The sequence below is a fragment of the Ochlerotatus camptorhynchus genome, unplaced genomic scaffold, assembly GCF_037179485.1.
Source record: "Ochlerotatus camptorhynchus isolate MF236.1 unplaced genomic scaffold, CSIRO-AGI_Acam_v1.1 ptg000112l, whole genome shotgun sequence".
In the NCBI taxonomy this organism is placed as follows: domain Eukaryota; kingdom Metazoa; phylum Arthropoda; class Insecta; order Diptera; family Culicidae; genus Ochlerotatus; species Ochlerotatus camptorhynchus.
The window spans coordinates 1,491,660-1,514,775 of record NW_027040602.1 but is presented as its reverse complement, the minus strand read 5'-3'; the positions used below and the strand labels follow the sequence as shown (position 1 = coordinate 1,514,775).

Below are 23,116 nucleotides of genomic sequence, written 5' to 3'. Positions count from 1 at the left end.
GCTCCCCTCTCAAATGCTACGTCATTTATGCACGTTCCCTAAAGAAGCATTTAAAATCTTCTTCTTCAGAACACGAGAAAGAAGAAAGATATAATGTTTGACAACTTGAGAATGAATCCTAAAACTACATACCCAAAGATTATTGAAACTCGTACAACAATTTAAATAATTCACTCAAAGCAATTCCAATATATCGTACTAAAAAAATCACAACGATGAAATGATTTTTTTTTTCACTACCTCGTAAATTTCTCGAAGCATGTAGCCGGCTCATTTCATATCGAATCGACTGGTTTGCCTCAACCTTACCCTTGGCTTTCTGGTTCACACTTTCTTCATGAAGCGCCGTGCCTAACATAAAACACCAAGGGCAAATGTTTGCATCGAAGCTAATGAAATAAACTCGTTCATTTGATTTCCACCCGATTTGCCCGAAGGGGTGTCAGTTTGGTTGGCAGTTCGCCACACACTCCCACAGTCTATAGCTTCTTGTTATTGAAGAACAGGGACACTTTCCGGTTGCTTGGTATGAGGATTTTCATTACGTATCAGGCGGCGGTTCAACTGTAACAAAAACAGCTACGGGATGTCGAATAATTAGTGTAGCTAGGGGTTGGTAATATTCCAAACGCTGATACGTTTTCGTTTATTTGCGAATGTGACGTAGACGGGTTTAAAAGGAAAAGAAACTTCTGTTTCACAGAATTTCGACTAGGTCATCTCTCTATTTGAGAACAGTTAGAATTGCACACGAATATGTATACAGTACCTTTAAGTTAAATTATCTTTCTACCTCATGACTTTGGAGCTCCAACCACTGAGTTTATAAATTAAATTCCCGGTTTTTCCCGGGTCCGCAACATATTTTCCCGGTTTCATATAAATAGCTAAATATAGTTAAAAAGGAATACCAGCATGATTTATTTCAGCAATTGATGTCACTGAAAAAAAAGTTACAGCATTTTATTGTAAATGCATAAAACCGGAGACAAGCCTTCTTAAAAGACTCAGAATTTACATGCGAATTATTGGGAGGGCACTAGTCTGGATGGAGCTTGTAATTTTTTTAGAAAAAAAAAACAATTAGATATACACTTACACACATTTGAATACTCGAACTGAAATTTTGTTCGAAGATTGCTTTACAAAATCACTAAGATTCTGAGACTGGGTCAGTTTTTCACATTCATCTTGGCTCTTGAACTTGGATACAATTTTAAGATTCTGGCACTATGAAGCATTGACTAGAGAACTATGATCAAAATTGCAAATGAGGATTGAGGATGACATCCAAACTTGCTGTTCTTTGTCTTCAAGCCTTTTCCATATTGTACTGTAAAAAGGTTTTATAGCTATTCTTATGGTAGATTCTATCAGCTACAGCTTTGCAGAGGATCGTTTATTCAGTCAAGAGTCAAATTAAATAGCTATTAATTGTTTAAGAGATTGATAATCTTATGGCATGAACAAGTAGCTGTTTTGTGGGCAACACTGTATTCTACAGTATGACATAGTAGCCATGAAACCAATGAAACACCAATGTTGCCTGCTGAACTGGCTTGAATCATGGATAACATTTGTTCCTGATCGAAAAATAGTCTTTACCAAAGTTGTTGCTGAGAAAATTTTCTACGAGTACTGTTTAAATTAAAGCGATATAGTGAATTGTTAAACAGATATGAACAACATTAATTTCCCATAGTAATTTCCATATAAACTTTAAATAGTTTGTGCCAAGTCAGTCTCTTACTAAATGAGTGCAAAATTTTGGAGGCTAATAAAGACCCGTTTCGGAACCGTTTGAGAACTGTGGAGCAAAAATTTCAAATTTTGCATCAGTCTACATAATAGGTCTTGTGCATCTGGAAAACTTGGCCAAAGGCAGATAGTTACTTCATACACTAGTGTCGCCTGATGGAGAAATTTTCAACTAAACTGACCACCATACAATAGGTCTTATAAATTTGATCATCTTTACCAAAAAAAGCAACGATCTAGTTGAGATTTCAAGTTAAAGTAATTATAAATCAAATCATATACTCGCGCCGCCTGGCGTGAGAATTCAGAACTGAACTGTCCACTATACAATAGGTCGTGTTTGCAGCAAGTCGAGATGTTGACTTAGGCAAGTCATTAATCTTTTTAATTTCTCGAACCTCTTAACGGAATCCCTTTATGAAGAGCTTTGAGTGTGTTGGTTTATTTCCTTTTAATTCCGTTATAATTGCTTATCTGTTGACAGATATGCGTATTTCGTCTACTACTTGCAGACTTCATCAGTGTCAAGTACTCAACACCACTGAAGAATCGATCTATTATCTAATCAATAGGTACTAAATATCAACAGGTATCCAACTGCTATGTCCTAAACAGGTGCCTAAATTTAGTCTCCCACAGTTAGAAATGCATGTGTGGTTTTAGTTAGCATGCTAAAGAGTCTCGAGTACCCGTTTCCTTGATCTCTATGAGGCTATGTTGATGGATTACACACTAAAAAAATCTGAATGTTACTGGTGATGTAAACATCCATGCATGCAAACATTCATGCATGTAAACTTCCTTTTCACGTAAACTAGCAGCTTGCAAGAAATGTTGCAAACAAAGGTGGAAAGTTGCATGCAATATATGGAATATTGCATAACATGTCTCATAAATTTACACGATTTATAATGTAAATTTGTGTGATTTATGACGCTCCATTTATGTGCATCATAGTAACGGAAATTTACACTACTTTTTTTTAGCTGTGTATGTTTAAATATTTCTAAACTTTCTGCTACCTCTAGTTTCCAAGGCGAAGATACACTCAACGAAAAGTTGAACACAGTTGTAGTTCTATCGTCGATATATCAGCTCAATTCATCATAAGCTGATATTTCGACGATAGAACTACAACTGTGATCAATTTTTCGCAGTACAAAGTTATAACATGTGAATGCTATTAAACAATATATCGAACAGCACTGTACGTCCGTATCTGTTTTTACTCTTTTCGATTTGCTTCAAGTTCACGGCCAAGCTGTATCGAAACGATGACCATTCCAGTATCAACATCGAAGGGTGTGGTAATTAAATTTCCTTGTTTATCTATATAGCCGCAGATTAAAACATTGTTGCTATGTAAAATCGACCACTTGCTAGATGATTCGAAGCATGGGAATCGATGGGGAATGAAACATCTGTTAAATTAAAACTTGTACATGCAGAAGAAGAGAATGGGTACTACGGACAACATCTATGATTGATAGTACAGTTCATAATATTAATTAAAATGCCACGAGCTAGTTTATCTCAGGTACATTTTATTCCGTAAACCAATTTACGTTCTCTCAGTCTAAACTAAGAAAAATTCAATGATTATGTTTATGTGTCACACACATTAATTTTTGCAGTGTGACAAACAAATGATATACACTAGAGTCGCTTTTTACGCGGTTTTTTTACACGGTTTTTTTACGCGGTTTTTTTTTACGCGGATTTCGGAATTTACACGTTTTTTTACGCGGATTTCGGAATTTACACGTTTTTTTTACGCGGATTTCGGAATTTACGGGGATTTTGGTTTTTTTACGCGGATTTCAGAATTTACTAGGTTTATCGTTATACACTAGAGTCGCTTTTTACACGGTTTTTTACACGTTTTTTTTTGCGCGGATTCCGGAAATTACGCGGTGTTTTTTTACGCGGGACGTATCACACGCGTAAAAAGCGACTCCAGTGTATATTGTCACATAAATCTTTTTTTTAGCGTCGGTCTCTGTTCCGCAATCTAGTGCCAATCACCGACGGACATCGAATGCCATCCATTGACGGCAATCGAATGTGCAGGAAGGCAGCTTCCACACCTGCGTAGGATATCGCACCCATGCAACAACATACATGGGCTGGGACCAACGGCTTTACTTCCCGAAGGAAGACGTGACCAGAGAGCTTTATGCCTCAGAAAAATCCCACCGACCTCGGCTGGGATTGAACCCAGATCCATTGGGGTGAGAAAGCAGTCACGTTTACCACTACACCACCGGTGCCGGCACATAGTTCTTATGTATACACATCTTACCTATTAAGAGATGAACTAGCCTCAGGCTAAAAATCTCTAAAATAAAGATTTAAAAAAAAAAAAAAATCTTACCTATTATCGTCAGGGGGTAAACAAAGTCCTAGAGCACTCAAATTTGGCCAATAGTTGCTCTGACACACAATGTATTCACTTGCCAAAATTGAGCTCTTAAGGACGCTGTTTACCCCCTGACGATAATAGGTTAAGGTATTGCCGAAGCTCTCATTCTGAACAAACGCCTTTTTTTTATTTTACTCTAAAGTGCCTGGATCCTTCTGGATCCTGCATCTTCGAGATTTTTTTTAAATTTCAACAGTCAGAAGAGATTACTCCGCAACCAAATAAGCTATTCATGATATTAGAACGTCAATTTGAAGGTTTTTTAAATGTAAATTTACATAGGTATACTCACATTTTGTTTTTGGTATGGTAACTACAGTAAACTGATTACCAGCAGGTAACAAAATTGTAAAAAAAATGCCTATTTTTTGGCGGGATTTTTTATTTCTTAATATTTTGGGCTCAAACTTTCACCACACTTTGGAAAACTCTTCTACTATATAGATGTGTTTCCAAGGGCAAATTATTTGGACAAATAGTTTTTGAGATATGACCAGATGCGTGAGTGGTAGTTTTTAGCTTTTTTGGTGGAAAATCAATGCTATTAAATATTTTTATTTTTCAAACAAACAGAGAGTAGCAATTTCAAATTTGTATGTTTTGTGGAAGTTGACATTTGTGCTTTTGAAGTTTCACGCTAAGGCTTCCTTAGAGTATCACCTTCGAGGTATCTGGACAAACTAAATGAAATCCAAATATTTAATGAAAACGATTACATGTTTGAATTGTTCTTGAATTATACCTTTTGTAGATCAACTGCTGGCACAACGCATCCGGTTTGAACTTCTTGACCATCATTAAATATTGCTGTTTTCAATAATGAACTTTTCACACTGCTCGTGGCCCAGTTTTACCAGATATATGTTAAGTCGTTTCATTACCCGACCGTAGAACTGGTAGCTGACCTGTAACTTAGGCCCATGTGATTCCTGATATCGGTCAAACATATTTTTTCCGAAATTTCATATGGCAAATACAACCGATTTGGGGCATGATCTCTCCTGTAATGGGACACGGTTGGATCGAAACTCATGATGTGAGTCTTCACGGCTTCGTATTTCGTGGTACTGCGTTTTATTGCTACACGGTGTACTCTTCCGCGAATGAACGCTGCCTGTCCGATGGTGTCATTCCAGTACTTGCAATTTTCCTTAATCCGTTCATCATTTGAAAACTCCGTTGAGCATTGCTTGCGACATCCACAGTTCTCGAAGTTTACGGCATGCGATAATCATCGTTTCTTCGCCCTTAGCAAACGTTGTCGCTCTGTCTTAGAACGTTTGAAATTTCCGGTAACAGGATCAGTGGGTTTGTCAAAATAGATGCCATCGGAGTCCGCATATTTTTCAATCGAAATACGGAAACTATCCTTGTCCCGATAATCAGGCTCCGATGGAACGGTGTTGCTCACCTCATGCTCGTCAAATCCAAAAAATCTTCCTCATCGGTTTGATTATTTTTCTGGCACATGGTACGCCAGGGGAACTGTTTTACTAACTTCCTCGCAAAGCTCTTCTTCGAAATGTTCATCACTTTGGTAAGCAGATTTAATTAACTGTAAAGCTTTTCATGAAACAGCACGATACTCAACATGAAATTTGAACTAGCACCGTGGAGTGAAAAAATGATTATCAACGCGAACCGGTTTCAAACTGTCAATTTGAACCGTTGATGCATCAAAGAAGGCAGTGAGACTGGTATGCGGTTATTTTCCAAAAGTGGCATGAAAGTAGCGGCATGAATGTATCGTTGCAAAGAACTTAGCAAACTAAACAGAAATACACCCAACCGGTGGATGTAAGATTCGCTTACAATTAGGTGGAATTCATCAGAGGATGTAAGTGGAGACCGCATGAACCGAGGATGCGATATACCTAGCTACGGTCCGATGTAAGAAAATTGGAGACCGAAAAATGTGGAGTGTATTAGTGAGTGAAATTAATTATGTCGAAAAAAATAGAAAAAAGGTTGCCGACTGGACTCTAACCACGGACGTTGCGACTATCAGACCTGTGCTTTCTCCACTGCTCTCTCTATGCTTCTGAACATGGTCAGCCTAAAAGCAATCATGAAGCGCTCATTTTCTCGCATGCTCGACTTCGTATGCTTTTTCTGCAGGAGAGATTCGAGATAAGTGTGTGCGTCGTTCTACAATGTTCTACAATGTGCGTCGTTCTACAAGCTTACTGGTATAGTCGAAAGCGTAGATGCAACACGAAATAAAAATGCTCGACTTCGTATGCTTTTTCTGCTGGAGGGATTCGAGACAAGTGTGTGCGTCGTTCTACAATGTTCTACAATGTACGTCGTTCTACAAGCTTGCTGGTATAGTCGAAAGCGTAGATGGAACACGAAATAAAAAAAGACAAAAAACCATTACATCGCCTGCATGGTCACTTTCTAACATTCGTTGCGATGTTCATGAACAGAGGATGATAGGAAACGGAACTAACATTCATTGTAATAGATTTTTGGTTTGCGTGTATTAATGTCTATTGGATAAAAAACATAAAATATTGTTTTTTTTTTTAAGATGACGAATTGATATGCATGCTATATGATTTATGATAAGAATAAACGACAAACGCAGTAAAATATAAAATTACCGTTTTCTCGAATCACTGTTTATGTAAATGTTAAAATTATGCGATTCACGGCAGTAAAGCCGTTGGTCCCCGGTACATGAGTTGATGGGTTGATAGGTAGGGTCCGGGTGTCGGAGCTGCATTAGTATTTTATAGGATTTGGATGTTTTCTAGAATATTTCTTCACTTTGTTTATACTTTATTTGAGAGGTGAACTTTTTTGCTTGGTATAATACACTCAGAGGAAAAAAACAACTTTTTTATGTTTTTGTTAAAATTGATAAACATCTATGGAAACATTGTAGATGAAGTCATTTTAAGAAACTTTGTCTAAGACGACAATTTTCTATTTCTCAAGAGGGCGAAGTTATAGGGTAAAAATGGAGTACACACGGTAGTACCATAGAGGTAACTCTAAGACTAGAAGATCCCAAAGAAACCAGCTCAACTTTTTGGCTCAGCTCTTGTACTCTCTTCAGTCCCAAGCTAATCGATTCACCCCTCGAAACATAGGAAATCCACGAACCCCTCATTTTATCTGTCAAACTTTCATAGCGAATCAAAACAAACATTGTGTATTTCGACTAGAATGGGGTATGTTAATCGATTTGCTTGGGACCAATAGGATAGTCAAATAGTGAGCCAATTTAAAATAGTTAGTTTCCACGTAGTACTCCCTTAAAAACATTTTTTTTTTTATAAAAAAAAAACTATTTTGTTCGAATTTTCCAGTTTTTTCAATGTTATTCAAAATTGTAAGTGTTCTAAAACTGCACATTTTTGCAAAACGAAACAAACTGCTATCTCTTCGTTTTAAGGATTTACGTCCGTTTTTATAATTTTTTAACATTATCTTTAAGGGGTGTATCTTGCAGATTAGCAGGTAGTAGTAGCTAATCTCAACGTTATGTTTTTCAGCAACTTATACCCTACTGTTACATATACAACTCATAGGGGGATCCAAGGGGAAACCTAATGAATTTTCCAACAAAGTACCTTAATTTTTTGTTAGGTTTTGCTGTTTACATGACCATTTTTCCAAGTATTCACATTAGGATGGGTTCCCCAACTGCTCTTTAAATGCTTATTTAGGTCCCTAACAACTGGGCAAAATTTGAACGAATTTGGGTATAATCTCGATTTGCGAGAGTGTTTTAAATTTTGTATATATTGGAAGCAGAACGATTCTATTCATTTGCTTACCAAAAATCCAAATATTGCTCAAATTTCACCAAAGCTCGAACTTAGATTGAGAATACTATACCAAACAACTTTCTCAAAGCTGCAACACCACCTTAAAGATAGTGTTAAAAAGTTATAAATACGGATGTAAATCCTTTAAACGAAGAGATAACGATTTGTTTCCTTTAGCAAAAATGTGCGTTTTTAGAATTCAAACAAGTAAGTTATGGTAAAAAACGGTTTCAAGGGAGTACTACCGTTTGTAGTGCATTTCACAATTAACTTCGTCCACTTGAAAGATAGAAAATTGTCGTCTTTGACAAAGGTTCTTAAAATGGCTTCATCAACAATGTTTCCATGGATGTTCATCAATTTTAACAAGACATGAAAAAGTTATCTTTTTACCTGAGTGTATACCCTCCTTAAGCAAAATTTTTCACCTCTCAAATAAAGTACACAAAAAGTGAAGAAACATTATAGAAGCTATCGAAATGCTACACTCAATAGTTTCGTCGCAAATGGCCATGCCCCACTTTTTTTGATTTCGTCTCACTCTAAGAGGAAGAGGAGACAATAGACCTTTTTGACGTTTAATCGTCTTTCTCTATCTAGCACACATGGATGAATGAACGGTTTGTTTTCCCACTAATCTGCTTCCCTCTTGATCGCACTCGTTCGATTTAAATGGTGTAGTAGTGTGCGCCGATTAAACGTCAAAAAGCGAAAACGAACCACTTTTCTGTCAAACGCGAACCAGCTCGTGATTGGCCGATTTGAAGTGCGTAAGATAGAAATAGAGATAGATAGAGATAGAGATAAAAGAGTACGAAGCCAGTTGTCTCCTTTTCCTCTTAGGTCTCACTGTACGCCAGTATAAAAATGAGCTGGCTAATTATTTGAATAATAATCAAACATAATACATTCATTGAAAGTGCTCGAAATTTTCCCCATTGAGCATAAAAAAAAATTGATCACACAATTTTTATTTGATTTCCCCTCTCAAAATTTTCAGACATTTTTTTTTAAGTGGGTGACAACAGTAAAAGTTATCATTTGTTCCAAAATAAACAATGATCAATATATGGCGACTATAAGCTACTCTCTTTGAACAAACCTACAAAGGTAGATAGATATACAAGTTATGGCTATAACTTTCAGTAATGGTGTGTTCCAACTAGGGCCAATAGGAATGCCATGTGCCTAGATTGGAACACACCATAATAACTGGTACGTCTACCCTACAATTTTGAACTGCATTGATTCGTAAGCGGACTACTAAATTTCAATCATATTTAACGAACAGAGTGATTTGCCTGATGGCAGGTGGCCCCTCTTTTAGAGTAGTTCGGGCTAGTTTAGCACTTGTCAGTGTGGTTTTACGTCAACTGAGTGGCAGGGCCAGGCAAGCAATATGACGCGACGTCACGCCACGGCAAGTCACACCATAATCGTCAACAACTCTAACTGCTGCAGAGAAAACAAGTTGTTAGACCAAAAAAGCGTTGAAGCTCATCGAGAAGAGACTGTCACTCGCTGCATTTGCATGTCTAGAAATTTTATGGTGCACTTCCTTTCCGCTTTCTTCACTCCGTGGTGCGACAATCTCTGCAAAATACATACAACTTTACGCCGATTCTGCCGTCCGCATCCGTTGGCATAAGGCGCTGTTGGGCTGTCTGGCGGTTGTCAGATGATGCGTCGCCAGGCATGAAGGAAGGTGCGCGTTCTTTCGATGGGAGCAGACACGAATGCAATGCAGACGTCCTCGATTGGAATCTTGAAGAAAGAGAAAGAGGTTTACTTGAGCCACGATCCGGAATCTTCACAAACAGGTTTCAACTCTTTCATGCTGATGGAAGAAGCTGTTGGAATGCAAATTTGTTCGCTGCCACGTATCTTGAATTTAATACTAATGGTTAAAGACCTTTAGCCCTTGATTAAGATACATCATCAGTGAAAGCACGCAATCGCAAACTGGAACCACTTAACATCAACCGGACTAGTCATGAATAAAGTTTTAACCTCGACCTCCAATGTAATTATCTGATCCATTCATCCAACGCTCATGTGGCGAACAATACAAGAAGTGACATGCCGGAACACGCCTCCAAAAATAAAAATACACCACGTGAAGCTATAATATGACCAACCACCCTCGTCATGACAATACTATACGGTGTGGAGTCGGAAAAACGAAACAACTGGGGGAAAAGAAAGCCGGTCGTTTACTGAAACTGGAGAAAGACCATCGCTCATTGAAATTCATCAAATCAAGTTGAAGTCGGTAAAGATCATGCTTGGCAGGATCCAAATACTTAGTTTGCGACTTGGTGGGTGACTTACTCTGCTCCGGTTTATGGTCCAACTCCATAAACCGCATAACGAACAGATCTTATGCTCATCACCTTAAATGCCATATAGATACACTGGTTGCTACCATTTGAACGTGGAGCGATAAAAGGAAATTAAAAACAACAATAGGTTAATTACCTCATCTACGGGCGTCGTCCCGTGTGCACAACAGAGTGCGCCAAGAAGATCAGCCCGATGTTGGTTGGGTACGGGATGTGCTACATTTCGCAACCGAACAACATTAATAATTAAACAATCCATTTGCTGTGTGAAAGGAAGGAGACTGTGCGAGTGGAGCTTTGCCTGTGTGCGGGTTGTCATCGTGCAGTCATAAATTAATTGCGGGAAACAAAGAAGCGGCAATGACTTACGACGAGGAAGACGGTGAGGAGCTTTTGTACTACTTGAGCGATTTCTGTAAATTGTCTGATGCTTTGCTCTAGAGAGGAGAGAATGGGAATTGTAGATGTAGACTGATCGCATTCGTATGCTACAATGTTGAGCACAAAATACCTACCCTGGACAGGAAAAGTTTTTGTTAATGTTGCTGTAGCTACTGGCGCTACTGTAAATTATCCATGGCATGCTGTGATTTGTTCTGTCAAAACTTAAACATTCAAAGAAACTCCAGCAGTAAGAAATTTTCACAAGTTCTCTCCTCCCCAGTCATGCATAAATAAACCACCACGGGGGAGTTCAATACCCCTAGCAACTTGATATTTGACCCCCGCCCCATGGCAAATAAAATCGAACGCAACGCATAGCACACCTGTCGGCCGGGTCTGGTTGGGCGCCACCCCCTATCGGGCTATCCAATGGGTTTCTTTCCTTGGACTAATTTCACCTTAATTTCATTCATTTCCGAGTCATTCATTCTTGGGCCGGTTGCCGTCGGAAAATGAATACACAACCCCTTCGCTGCGCTGGAGAAAATCACCTACCTACTCTTTCCGGCAATCAGTGGCATATAGCGGTTTGTTTGTGGGGTTTATTAATCCAACACCCATCCCTTATGTTGTGGGGTTCAGTGCAATGCGTTTCAGTCAGCTGGCACAATTTATGCATAAAAGGGGGCCTTAAGGTGCTGTTGCAACAGCGCCCACATCATCCATCGCCAGGTAAAACAAGGAATTACGAGTGTTGGTATAAAAGTAAAACAGACACGGAACGCGATTATCTAACTCGAACATAATTCACCCCGGGCTTCTGCTCCATCGGTCGGAGTCTACTATAATAGTGGCAGTTACCTTCTGTCTCTTTCCCATTGCACTCCCATTCACACCTTGTTAATCCAGTGAGTTTACGTTATGTGTCTATCGATGCGGCGGTGGTGATGCAAAAGTGCATTTCTCTTTCATCAGGGCGAGAAATTGCTGTGTCTGTTGGGCCCCCACAGCCCAAAATACTAGGTAATGGGGGCATTTTGAAGCACCATTGAAAGCAAGAGCTACCTACCCACTGCCTACAGAGAAACATGCGTGCCTAGGCGGAATGCATTATTATCAGCGGCTCTTCCATCCGAGCAAGCGGTGCCTGATGAATGAATGAAGACTGACTTCTGCACACTCCGATCGGATTGGCGTGGAGAAGAATTTGAAGAAGTAATCGATTATGAAACAGGTGCTTCTAACGGGCCATGTAGGCGGGAATATTGCGGCGCTACTCGCTACACACCAGCTCGCTTGTTGATGGCCATATCAATCAACACGCTCCACAATGACCTCTGGAGGCCGTTTTGAATTGATTTGAAGCATGCTACTGCAGATTTGGCGCGTTGAAGGATGAAGCGTGATGTGGCATGCATTTGATTGGTTTTTCATCTATCACAAAAAGGTCATTGTAAAGATTGCCCAGGTTAGTCTTAATACTCTTACATATAGGTATGTATTCTTATTTCTCTCTCGTATAATTGTACGGCATCGATGCGTGTGCTTGAACTTCAATGAACTTCCTTTGTTGTTTAATCAAATATGGGGAAGATAGCCACCAACTGAATTATTAAAAAAGACAACTTTGGCAGAAAAAAAAATGCTGCACAGTTCTTTGTTATATTACTTTTAATGCTGTGAAATACAAACTAAACAAGATTCATGACCATGTCCGGTCCGGTCTGGGAATGTTTCGGGTTGGAAAATTTCTCGACTTCCATGGGCATAGAGTATGATTGTACTTCCCGAGCAAAGCTGAAGATCAAATTGAAATCAAAATTTGCTGTTATGATGTAACTTATTTTGAATACTCCAGTTGATCTCATTTTGGTTGACTTAACGGTTAACACAGCAAAAATGAGAGCAAAATTTTACACTGTTGAAGCAAACGGAAAACTAATCCTGCTTTCAATGAAATCAATTTGATTACTGATTTTGCATTCATAATGTTTAACTGAATACGGGCCTGGAGTAAATGGTTACCATTCATGTTTCTCAAGCTGAAAGACTTGGGCTCCAATCTCACCCCGGGCAAGTCACGAATGACCTAAAATGTGTCAAACAAATCAAATAAACAATAATCATTAGTTACACGACACATGAATTCCAATTAAATTTTAAACAAGACGTAAACAGCAGAACTTCAAGTTAAGTTGCTTTCATTTGAAAAGTCTTGACTGCATAATGAAAGCACAATATGATATCAGACTTATGTCGCAACATTTGAAATCAAAATGAGTTTTCATTATGATAGGAACTGCACACTTTAATATCGATTTGCTTTCATTTTGTTAACCGACTTTGCTCGGGTTGCCACACAATTATATTAATGCAAAAATGGTACAGGCATCGAAAGCTCTCAATTAATAACTGTGGAAGTGCATCTAGAACACTAAGTTCAGAACACGCAATAAGCTTGAAATGCGAAGAAGCAAGCAGCTAGGTATTATATAATTTGTAAGGTTTATATCATGTCATAATTTATCAAAAAAAAAATATCAAGGTGTCCATCCAATCGGGGAAAACGGCGGGAAAATTCAAATCGTACCGGGAAAGTGTGGCTTAAAATTAAGCGTACACCTGAATGGGCAATTTTCTGTGGTTGTTCTAGTGGTTGAACAACTATTTATTGATTTATCAGTATAGCTTTGGACTTTATTGGCAGAGTATGTATGAAGTTTGAGTAACTATGACTACAGATCTGCAAAATTTCAATATGTTTGGCTTATTGTATTTCAAGAAAATGTTTTTTTTTAGGATATCTAGTTTTTTTTTTCTAAAATAGCTCTAACTTCTTACACACTCATCCAAATAAGCCCAATACTATACCGATAATCAATGAATGATTGATGAGCCAGCAGCAAAAAATTTAGGAATCTATATTTTTAAGTTGTGCTCGTACAGCTGTTTTTTTTTCTGAAATGTACGGACAGCTGTACGCTCAATTTTGAGATACACTGTATACTCATCCCGAGCAAGGCGTGAGGAGTGGGTGGGACAGGTGGGACATGTTCTACGCACAAAAATACCTGGGTGGGACAAGCAAAGATTTGCCCACCCACGATTTTATGGAGAACACTTTTAAAATCCTGAATTACAAATTACAAATAAAAATTCTGACAAAAGTGCTCAAACGATGAGAAAAGATAGATGTATTCTCAGGATGTATTTTGACTAGAAACTGGGGCTGGGGGTTTCCTGAACATAGCCGAATGTGGCCAGTATAGTCCTGTGCTCTGAATACTACCATTGAAATGGTTTTTTTGACGTAGAACTACGTCTTTGTCGACTTTCCTGGGGTGCAAATCAAAAAATATGTGTGGTGAAGGAGTGTTAGGTTTTGAACGCTTGTAACTTTGTCATTTATAGATGCAATTTAAATCAAAATACGCCAATCGATAGGATATTACATTACAAACGTGCTGAAATAAATATTTTTCCAATTTTTCTGTAATTAAACTTTTGAAAATGTACAAATGATAAGTTTATCACTGTTTTCATGAAATAAGCCTTTTTCCCAAACCCAGTCATCATAAACGAATACCACTTGGTTGCACATCATTCTGCTCCTGCCTCTGCTCAAGACCGCTTCGGACGGCGTGGCACTAGGTCCTGCAGCATGCAGGACTAAGTCAGCGGCTAAAGGTGGATCACGGCGTGTCCATCACAATGAGGAATGAGACTTGAAAAAACGTGCATGTAAAACCCCCTCCCCCTTAACAAACCGCCCCCCTCCCACTTCAACAGAACACGAAAAAGACATGAACTTTGACGATCATTTTTTCCGGGAAATAAATTTTAAGCAAACCACAATTACCTATGTATAAACAATTAAATTTTTACATGCAGAGCCAACATTTTCAAAAAAAAAAAAAATACTTAACAGGAGACATACACTCGATGAATTACCAACAACTGACTGTAAAACATATCTGGTACCTCTATATATTCAATTATATTAACATCCAAAGTCCATTAGTTTTTACATATTCTGCACAAAAGAAAGTTTTTGCTCCGCCCCATTCATAAAAAACTTCGGGAAATCCTGTCAGGTGCGGTTGCGCATCGTTCTGCTTGAACCTGAAAAGATATAAAAGAGCTCTGCTGTCGTGCTTTTGCTCATTATCGTCTCGGACGGCGTGGCACTTGATCCTGCAACAAGCACGACGTGACCACAATGAGGAATGTGACACAATGAGGAAAAGCAATGTATGTAAACCTCCTCCCCCCTTCGCAACAACCTCCCCTCCGCTCAACAATAACCCGAAAAAGACATGGACTTTGACGATCACTTTTTTTCCGGGAAATAAATTTGAAACTAAACACAATCACAGACAAACACACATAACACTCGCAAGTTGTTCATCGAACAAGCATTTAACGGTCAATTTAAAAGTATCGTAGTTTGGTAGTAGATATGATTCTAATGTTGAAAGCAAGGCAGAAACTAAGCTTCTAAGAGAGTCTTGTAAGTTGAACATATTTAATATGAATTCCACAATGTCCGAGAAAGCTAGCAAACCTCGTTCGGGCTTGGATTTCTTTTGAGAAGTTTGAGGAGCAGCTTTATTATTTTTCTTATCTTTTTTGGAAAATGGTGGAAAATTCCTGCTGCATCCAAAAAAGGAGGGACGTCGGATGTTAACCTAAATGCATATATCATGCATCATAGATAGAGAAAGATAGATAGGTTCTACGTCATACTGCGGTCGTGCCTAGGACACAATCCTTTAATTTTTTTAAAATTCTCATGTCATTTGATTTGTCACATGGTGGGTTTAATTCATTTCAGGCCGCATTTAGTTTCATGGCATTTACAAAATAGAACATGTTCCGGCAATACATCTCCGGAACCAGTATCTTGTTCCACCCACATCTGGTGGACCGCCTCTGATCCCAAGTAAAAATTTTGATTTTATCATAGGCCTGTAGACCATAATTTGGTCTTGAAGCATTTATATAACTTGGAATCAACTAATTTGATATCGCATAGGGTAGAGCGCTACTTCGTCGTAATCGCCCATTTCCGTTCTATCGATCAGAAAAGATCAATAATATCAATGATTTCACCGTGCACAAATCAATAATAGGTTTTTTCCGATGCGTTAGTTCATTAGCTACAACATAAACCCTGTTAGAGCGCATTGTATGAATATTTACGCTCATTGTTCTCAAAACAAAAGAAGCGCTCCTAGCGAATCCCCTTTTTCTACGTTTATCCGTAGGACGAAGAAAATCTAATGGCGTTTCAATGCGTTAAGACGGAATTGAAACTCGTAGAACGAATTTAGAATCAAGAAGCAGTATTAGATTTTAAACAATATCTCTACAACTTGTGACTCTTTATCAAATCCAACGGTACTTATGGAAAGATCAATAATTTTAGAAGTCATCTTTGACAGAAATAATCCATTTCTTGTTTAAACTCGTTCAGAAAATAGAGTTGGAAGAAAAGCGCGGGTTGTGCTTAATAGGACGGAAATTAGATCAAAAACCCACACCATTATATTCTCTTGTTCACACATCTGTTTTCAACTTTCATACTATGTATTCCACTGTGGTAAAGTATCAAAAAAACCTCAACATTACATATACTCTATTATTTTCTCTCACACGCAATCTGTTGGGGCAAATGGCGATTTGGCCGTTATTCCTACCATGATAGCTCGATCAGAAATTGCCGTTTCCGTGCTTCAATTTTTTGATAAATTTAAAAGACGTCATTTTTACACTTTACAAAATCCAAAATGGCCGAATTTTAGCAAAAAAAAAGTTTCATGCAAATCGGAAAAGTGCGAGTTTTTTTTCCGATTCGTCATTTGGCGTTGAACTGCTCATATGAAGTAATGAAATTGGGTTGCTAGCGGAATGCTTAAATAAAACAGCAAAAAAAGGTTATCTTCCATTTAATTCCACATAAATTTTGGTATCCATGACAGATACGTATTTCGACTACAATGTGCAGTCTTCATCAGTGTCATTCCCACTAAAGAACTTATCAAAATCTAACCCCCTTAAGTACTCATCTCCTAGGTAAAAAAAAAGGTCAAGATCACAGGAGGAGATGAGTACTTAAGGGGGTTAAATTTTAATAAGTTCTTTAGTGGGAATTTTCAAGAAATTTCATTTTTCGGAAGCAATTTTGAGCAGATTTCAGAATGAAGAATTCTGGAGATAACACCAAGGTATTTCATGGAAAATGTCATAGGCAGTTTTTGGATGAACTCTAAGAAAAATTCCATGGCGATTGTGAAGAGGATTGAAGGATCCGTGAAAAATACCAAGGAAATAGAATTTTAAGGATACAATTCCAAAATAATTGGGCGAGGGTTTTAAGCAAATTCCAAAAATAATTTCCATGGCACCTCGACATTTTTTTTTCTAGTATTAGATGAGATCTCCATGAAAATTCAGAGCCAAATTTAAAAACAATTCTGAGCTAAATTGCATGAGAATTATAAGGATAATTCAAGAGGATTTGAAAAAAAAAACTTCAGTGAGAATCAGATTTTTTTTAGAAGTTTTGCACTGTTATAAATAAATTTTCTAGTACTCCCAGAGAGAATCCCAAATTTAAGTATATTAGAAGAGTTCAGAAAAGAAATGTAAATGAATTTAGAAGTTTTGTTTGATAGAGGCAAAGTGCGGAAATTAAATTGCATCCCCCCAGAAATTATGCTCTAAAGGCTCTGGATCGGCATCGGACACTGAGCATGAATTGATTTGGTGAGTACGTTCCAGTTGAAAAGCTATCCGGCGGGATGGTCTCGATCGCGCGTGATGTTTTGCTCACTTGGTACGGTTGGGTGTAAGTGATGAGTTAAGATGAAAATAAGGGGGAAAATAAGCTTAGCGATCGCGATCGAACATGCAGGATTCCCGAGCAAAGTCGGTTAACGAAATGAATGCAAATCTGTACAAAAATTTGCTGTTCGTATCATATATGTTCCTAAATGAATACTCGTTTTGATTTCGATTGTCGCGACATAAATCTGATATCATATTAAGCTTTCATTATGTAGACAAGAGTTTTGCTTTTGTTAACGTCTTGTTGAATTGAATTTCGTCTGTTGTTGAACTAACGATTATTATTCATTTGTTTTTTTAGGGCGAGATTTGAATTTAGGCCTTTCAGCGTGAGAAATATCGGATAACCATTTACACAAGACAAGACCCGTGTTCATTTAAATATTATGAATGCAAAATCAGTAATCATGTTGATTTCATTGAATGCAGGATTAGTTTTCCGTTTGACTTCCAAGTGCAGAATTTTGTTCTCATTGTTACATCATTACAGCAAATTTTGATTTCAATTAGATCTCTAATTTTGCTCGGGTTGGCATATTAGATTTTACGGAGAGCTTATAAAAGAAAGTGAAACCAATCCCTCATAGTGTTCTAAAAGTACCCTGATCTCTGATCTTATATTTATATTTAAAAGTAATCTAGTATTATCTTCTATTCTCAAAAACAATCGTGGATTATCTTCAGTTCTGATAGCTACTGGGGTTTTCTTGTGTGCTAGAAATTGAAGCATTTCCGTGAATTCCACAAGCTGGCCTTTAAGAAAAATCGTAAAAATAGCCAATTAATGAAACTGACCCTATAGATCTGATTTTGTTTAAAAAACACTTGCAGTTGTTTAATTAAATTAATTTGGGCTTGTGATATGAATATAGAATAAATATAAGTTCCAGATCAACATTAAAGGTGGTCATGTCCCCTATTTTTTAAACGTTTGTAGTTGTGACCCAAGGGGCAAGACAGCTTTTGAACATGAGTAAAATCAGAGTTAATTTTGAGTAACTCTGAGTAACTGTTAGCAACTCTGAGTAACTTGCGTTGAACAACATCCAATACACATAGCAACCTGATTTTTAAGTAGAAATCTGTCATATTTTGCAACAGTAAATTCATAAGCAACTGAAAACTGTTGCTTAAGTTCTTCTGGATGTGATACTTATGGTGCTGTTGAGGAATTTGCTGAATTATATAATTCTGTCCAGGATATCGGTGTTACAGAATGTATGGGTGGTTACGATGATTCAAGACAACCACCAGGTCTGAGTCAACGGATACCGTCACCGAGCTGTACTTTTTTAAGATTGTGGCTTGTGGTGCCGTTTGTATCTGCTTTTCTGAGTATTAAGCAGTGGTGGGAGGAACATTTTCACTTTGCTAAATTCCCATGAGTAGCATGAGGTATTGAGTCCACCAATAAGGATCTTCAGCTGAAGAAAATCACATTGCCCGGAACTAAACTGACAGGCAAAGTTTAGCATTGAGCTCTTCTGGGATTCTCCGGAAATCCTATTTTAATACACTGCGTTTTAACTCAAGAACGGATAGTGTCCATACGCCAACATCATTGGCTCATAGACTGAAATTCATCGCAACAATTGGAATTTGACTTCCTCCTCATTCTTCACAAATTATGTGAAAGAAATGGGTGATGAAAACAGAAGTAGTATTCAATAGCACAAGGAACGTCGCCACGAAACTCATATCCCAGGAGGAATAGAAACGTCATAATGTAAGGGCTATGATATCTTCGGGTACAAGCGGTACAAGCTAAGCATGTCCTCGGTGCAATAGATAGGTGCAGTAGATGACGTCTGTTTCTATTTTTCATTGAAGGTTTGTATTTTTTGAAAAAAAAGCGAGACTACTTTGATCAGTATTGAGTTATTATGAGTTGCTCAAATTTACTCGCAGCGAAACTATTTGCTCTGAGTACGGCTGACTTGCCCCTTGTTGTGACCTGAATATATGTAGATGAATGACAGTTTCAAATTATTTATATTTCCTCAAATTCAAGAGTTAAACCATTCGTGGCTTTCTAGGATCAGTTTCGATGGGAAAACTCCAATGGCTAATCACAAAAAAATAAAAATATCTGGTTGTTTTCAAAAATCTGATTTCGTCCAAAGGTTCACAATTATTCGAAAAATCTAAGATATTGAAAAGGGATGGTTTTAAGTAAAATACAAGAACAATATGTTAGAGATGAACTAGCCTAAGGCTAAAAATCTCTTTAATAAAGTTTAAAAAAAAAAGAACAATATGTTCTCTTTGAGTCCTGCAAATCATGCACTTTGCTTGCTCGTCATGTTAGTGTAAAATGTTGCCATTTTCTTTTTGAAATCCTGCGCAGGGTGCCGGTCTTGCCCCTAATTTCCCTACATTGTTCATAAACGCCAGCAAAGATATTAGTATTAGTAAAATACGCATCTCACTCTTTCCTTATTGCAACCGCCGGGAGCCTCAACACGGTAGTAATTTACCACCCTATTATTCCTTTACGGGCCCCTCAGCACCCAATAAATGTTTTATTGATTTAGTACACTTGAATTAGTTTGATTCAATCGATATCTTATCAAACAAAAACAGTTTTCCCTTCCCCCTTGAAAATCAAACCACTACAATGACTTTCTCTTTTGTTTCCAATCGATCGCATTTCAGGTGCACCAATGAACCCTTCGCTGATGGACCACGGTGAGGATCCACATCCCAGTCTGTCCGATTGGCACGATTACGAACCGAACCTGGAGTTCGACGATACAGAATTGTCCCAAACGGCTCCGGAACCTGGGGGTACGGTGATTTTCGATGAGGACAATTTTTCCGGTAAGTACCCGTTTTGATTTATTAATTCTGCTCGATCGGAGTCAACCTTCGTTTTAGAGCTACGGGGTCATTATGGAGACATTATGCCAAACTTTGACAAACGAGTTCTCTATCCCTATAATGAAATCGTGAGGCAAAGGTATTGGTAGGGAATGAGAAACCGCAACAACTCGTGTGCAAATGACCGGTACGTGCCAAAAATCAGCGGCTCGTGGAAATTGTTCCGGAATACTTAAGAAGGAACACTGGAATCGATGTGGGAAGGGAGAGAAAATTTATGCCATTAAGATAATTCCTCTGTTTGAGGGAAAATTCGCACACCCTTGCGAGTCTATTTTGGGTTTCATTGGTTTGCCATGGATGGTCGAGGGGTTCACGAAACAACTGCATTATGAAGTCTGCATTTTCAAGCGCGAAATCAAAAGCACGAGGGTAAAGAGACTGCTCTGGGCAGGATGCGAACGTGCCAATAAAATAACAACCAGGCAGACAAGGAGGGTTGAATTAGGAAGCAAATGAATATTTATTGAGCAGTTTTATTTCATTTTCGCAATGACTTGACTTCACTTGTTGAATCGGTGTTTTGGACGATACGTAACGAGGTATATGCAAGATACAGGCAGGTTATGAGGTGAGGGAATTGAAATATGAGTTACAGATGTGAGCTATGTGCTTCCATTAGCATAATTGAAAATAAAAGTTCAAATGTGTAGCTGTATATCAGTCTCATCTTTAAATCCTTTACATCTTTTGTCAGCAGCTCGATTTCATGCATTCACTGCAACGTGGGCTTAAGGTGGAAACTTAAATACTTCTGTAAGTCCTAGAATATTTTTTATGCATAGTTCTGAAATTTAGCATCAAGTGTGATAACAAAAAAAGTTTCCTTATGTTAGATAGAACATTTTGAAAGTATAATCGGAAAACTTTCTTCACGCGTGGTTTTGCAAAGGTATGTAAGTCCACATTGAGATGTGGAAAGTTTTTGACGTTCCAAGGTTGTTCATAAACCGCGTAGACACTGTTAATTTGCAAAAGTGTTCCTATTAACGGTAGTATAGGGGGATGGGGGGGCGGTTTTTTGGTTATTATCTATGGTCCATACAAATTTCCAAAATTGTGTATGGACGATTGTCTACGCAGAGGGAGGGGAGTCTAAAATCTCTCAAAATTGGTCAAATTAGGTTATAAACAGCACCCAAGTCCCAAAATCTAGTTTTTTAAACTCTAGATTTTAAAATAAAAAAAGTCTAAGTGCGACATCTCTAATAAATTTATCTCCACAGAAATCCTTCCAAATTCATCTAACAATTTCTAAGGACTGCATGTCAGAATAATTCTGGAATTCTGCTTAAAACTTCTCCTTCAAAAATTATGAGGGAATCCTCCTCAATATTCGTTTGAAATCAACACGTTGAATACTTTTAAATTTTACTAAAAATTCCAAGGTTTGTCCGCAAGATTCTATAGGTTGTTCTGTAATTTGTTATAACAAATGCTGATAATTATGATTCAACAACTCATAAATATGATTTTTTTTATATCTGTGAACTTCAATTTTTTTGAAAATCTCCGATTTTAATTATTTTTTCTACAAATCTTGCATCACGAAGATTGTTATTAATCACATATTTTGAAGAAAAGTTCTAATTTCAGAATATACAGTCCCAGAATCTTGGAAATCTTCTTAAATCATTTTTTTTATCCTTTAAGTAAATTCCTTTCAGTAAATTCCTTTCAATAAATTCTTTTCAGTATATAACCTTTCAGTAATATTCTTCAATTATTGGTCTATTGGACGTAGGTATTAAATTTAATGAACCATGTTTAGTTTCATGTTGAGCGAGTTACAACGTCAGTAGGTTTTACATATTTTTTTCGTGTTTAGCTTTGTACATCAGCGAGAGTACTGAAATGTTAAGACACATTTTCTTAAACCGATATCCCTAACAATGTCCTCTAATTCTCATTTGTAAGTTATTTTTTTCTGAAACATTTTTTAAATTAAATCTCTTATTTTTCACAATTCTGTCTTATAACCTATTCATCCAGATAGCATTTGGCCTAGTGACTTTAATCTCTATTACTCAAAAAATTCTAGAGCTTTGCAATGATAAGATGTATTGAGCATAAAAAGTGATATAAATTATTTTTTTAATATCTCGAAAGATCAATGATTTGTTTTTTATGCATTAAGTGACTCATAGAGTTTAATTTATACTTTCAGCTTTAACAAATTATTTCTATAATTTTGCTTTTATTTTTCTACAAATAACCTATGAAAATTTACAGTTGGCCACGTTTTTAAAAATGCGTACAATTTCATTTTTTGTTGAATATTAGGGATGGTCCTTTAATTATGTCACGCAAATTTGCCCCATTTTCAACCCCCCTCCCTCCTTTGTCACATTTTTTGTATGCACCTTAATTTTTTTTTGTATGACTCGTCACAGTTTTCAAAACCCCCCTCCCCCCTAAATGTGTGACATAATTAATGGACGACCCCTTAACAACCGGGAAATTTTAAAGATTTGAACCGGGAAAACCGGGAATTTCAAAATGAAAATTCACTGGTCACCCTTAAGTTAAACGCTCAAAACATTTTTTTTTCTGGCTTGCTTTGTTTTTGATAAAAATATTTATAAAAGATACTTAGGGTAAATGTTGGCTTCGGCACCCATTGACTGTTTTCGGCAACCAAAATTTAAACGTTAATTTCACTATGTTTTCCCATCAACGCACTTCCCTGAATGTGTCCAAAC

The 23,116-nt window shown here is 37.5% G+C and overlaps 1 protein-coding gene across 2 annotated transcripts in view; it reads left to right on the top strand.

Annotated features, from left to right (window-relative positions):
• Positions 1–23,116, top strand: part of RhoGAP68F (Rho GTPase activating protein at 68F) — an 81,581-nt gene that overhangs the window by 16,109 nt on the left and 42,356 nt on the right. For both annotated transcript variants that reach the window (XM_065219909.1, XM_065219908.1), the window contains exon 3: positions 20,190–20,354. In XM_065219909.1, coding sequence (XP_065075981.1) covers positions 20,190–20,354 — 165 coding nt within the window. The remainder of the gene's footprint in view (positions 1–20,189; positions 20,355–23,116) is intronic.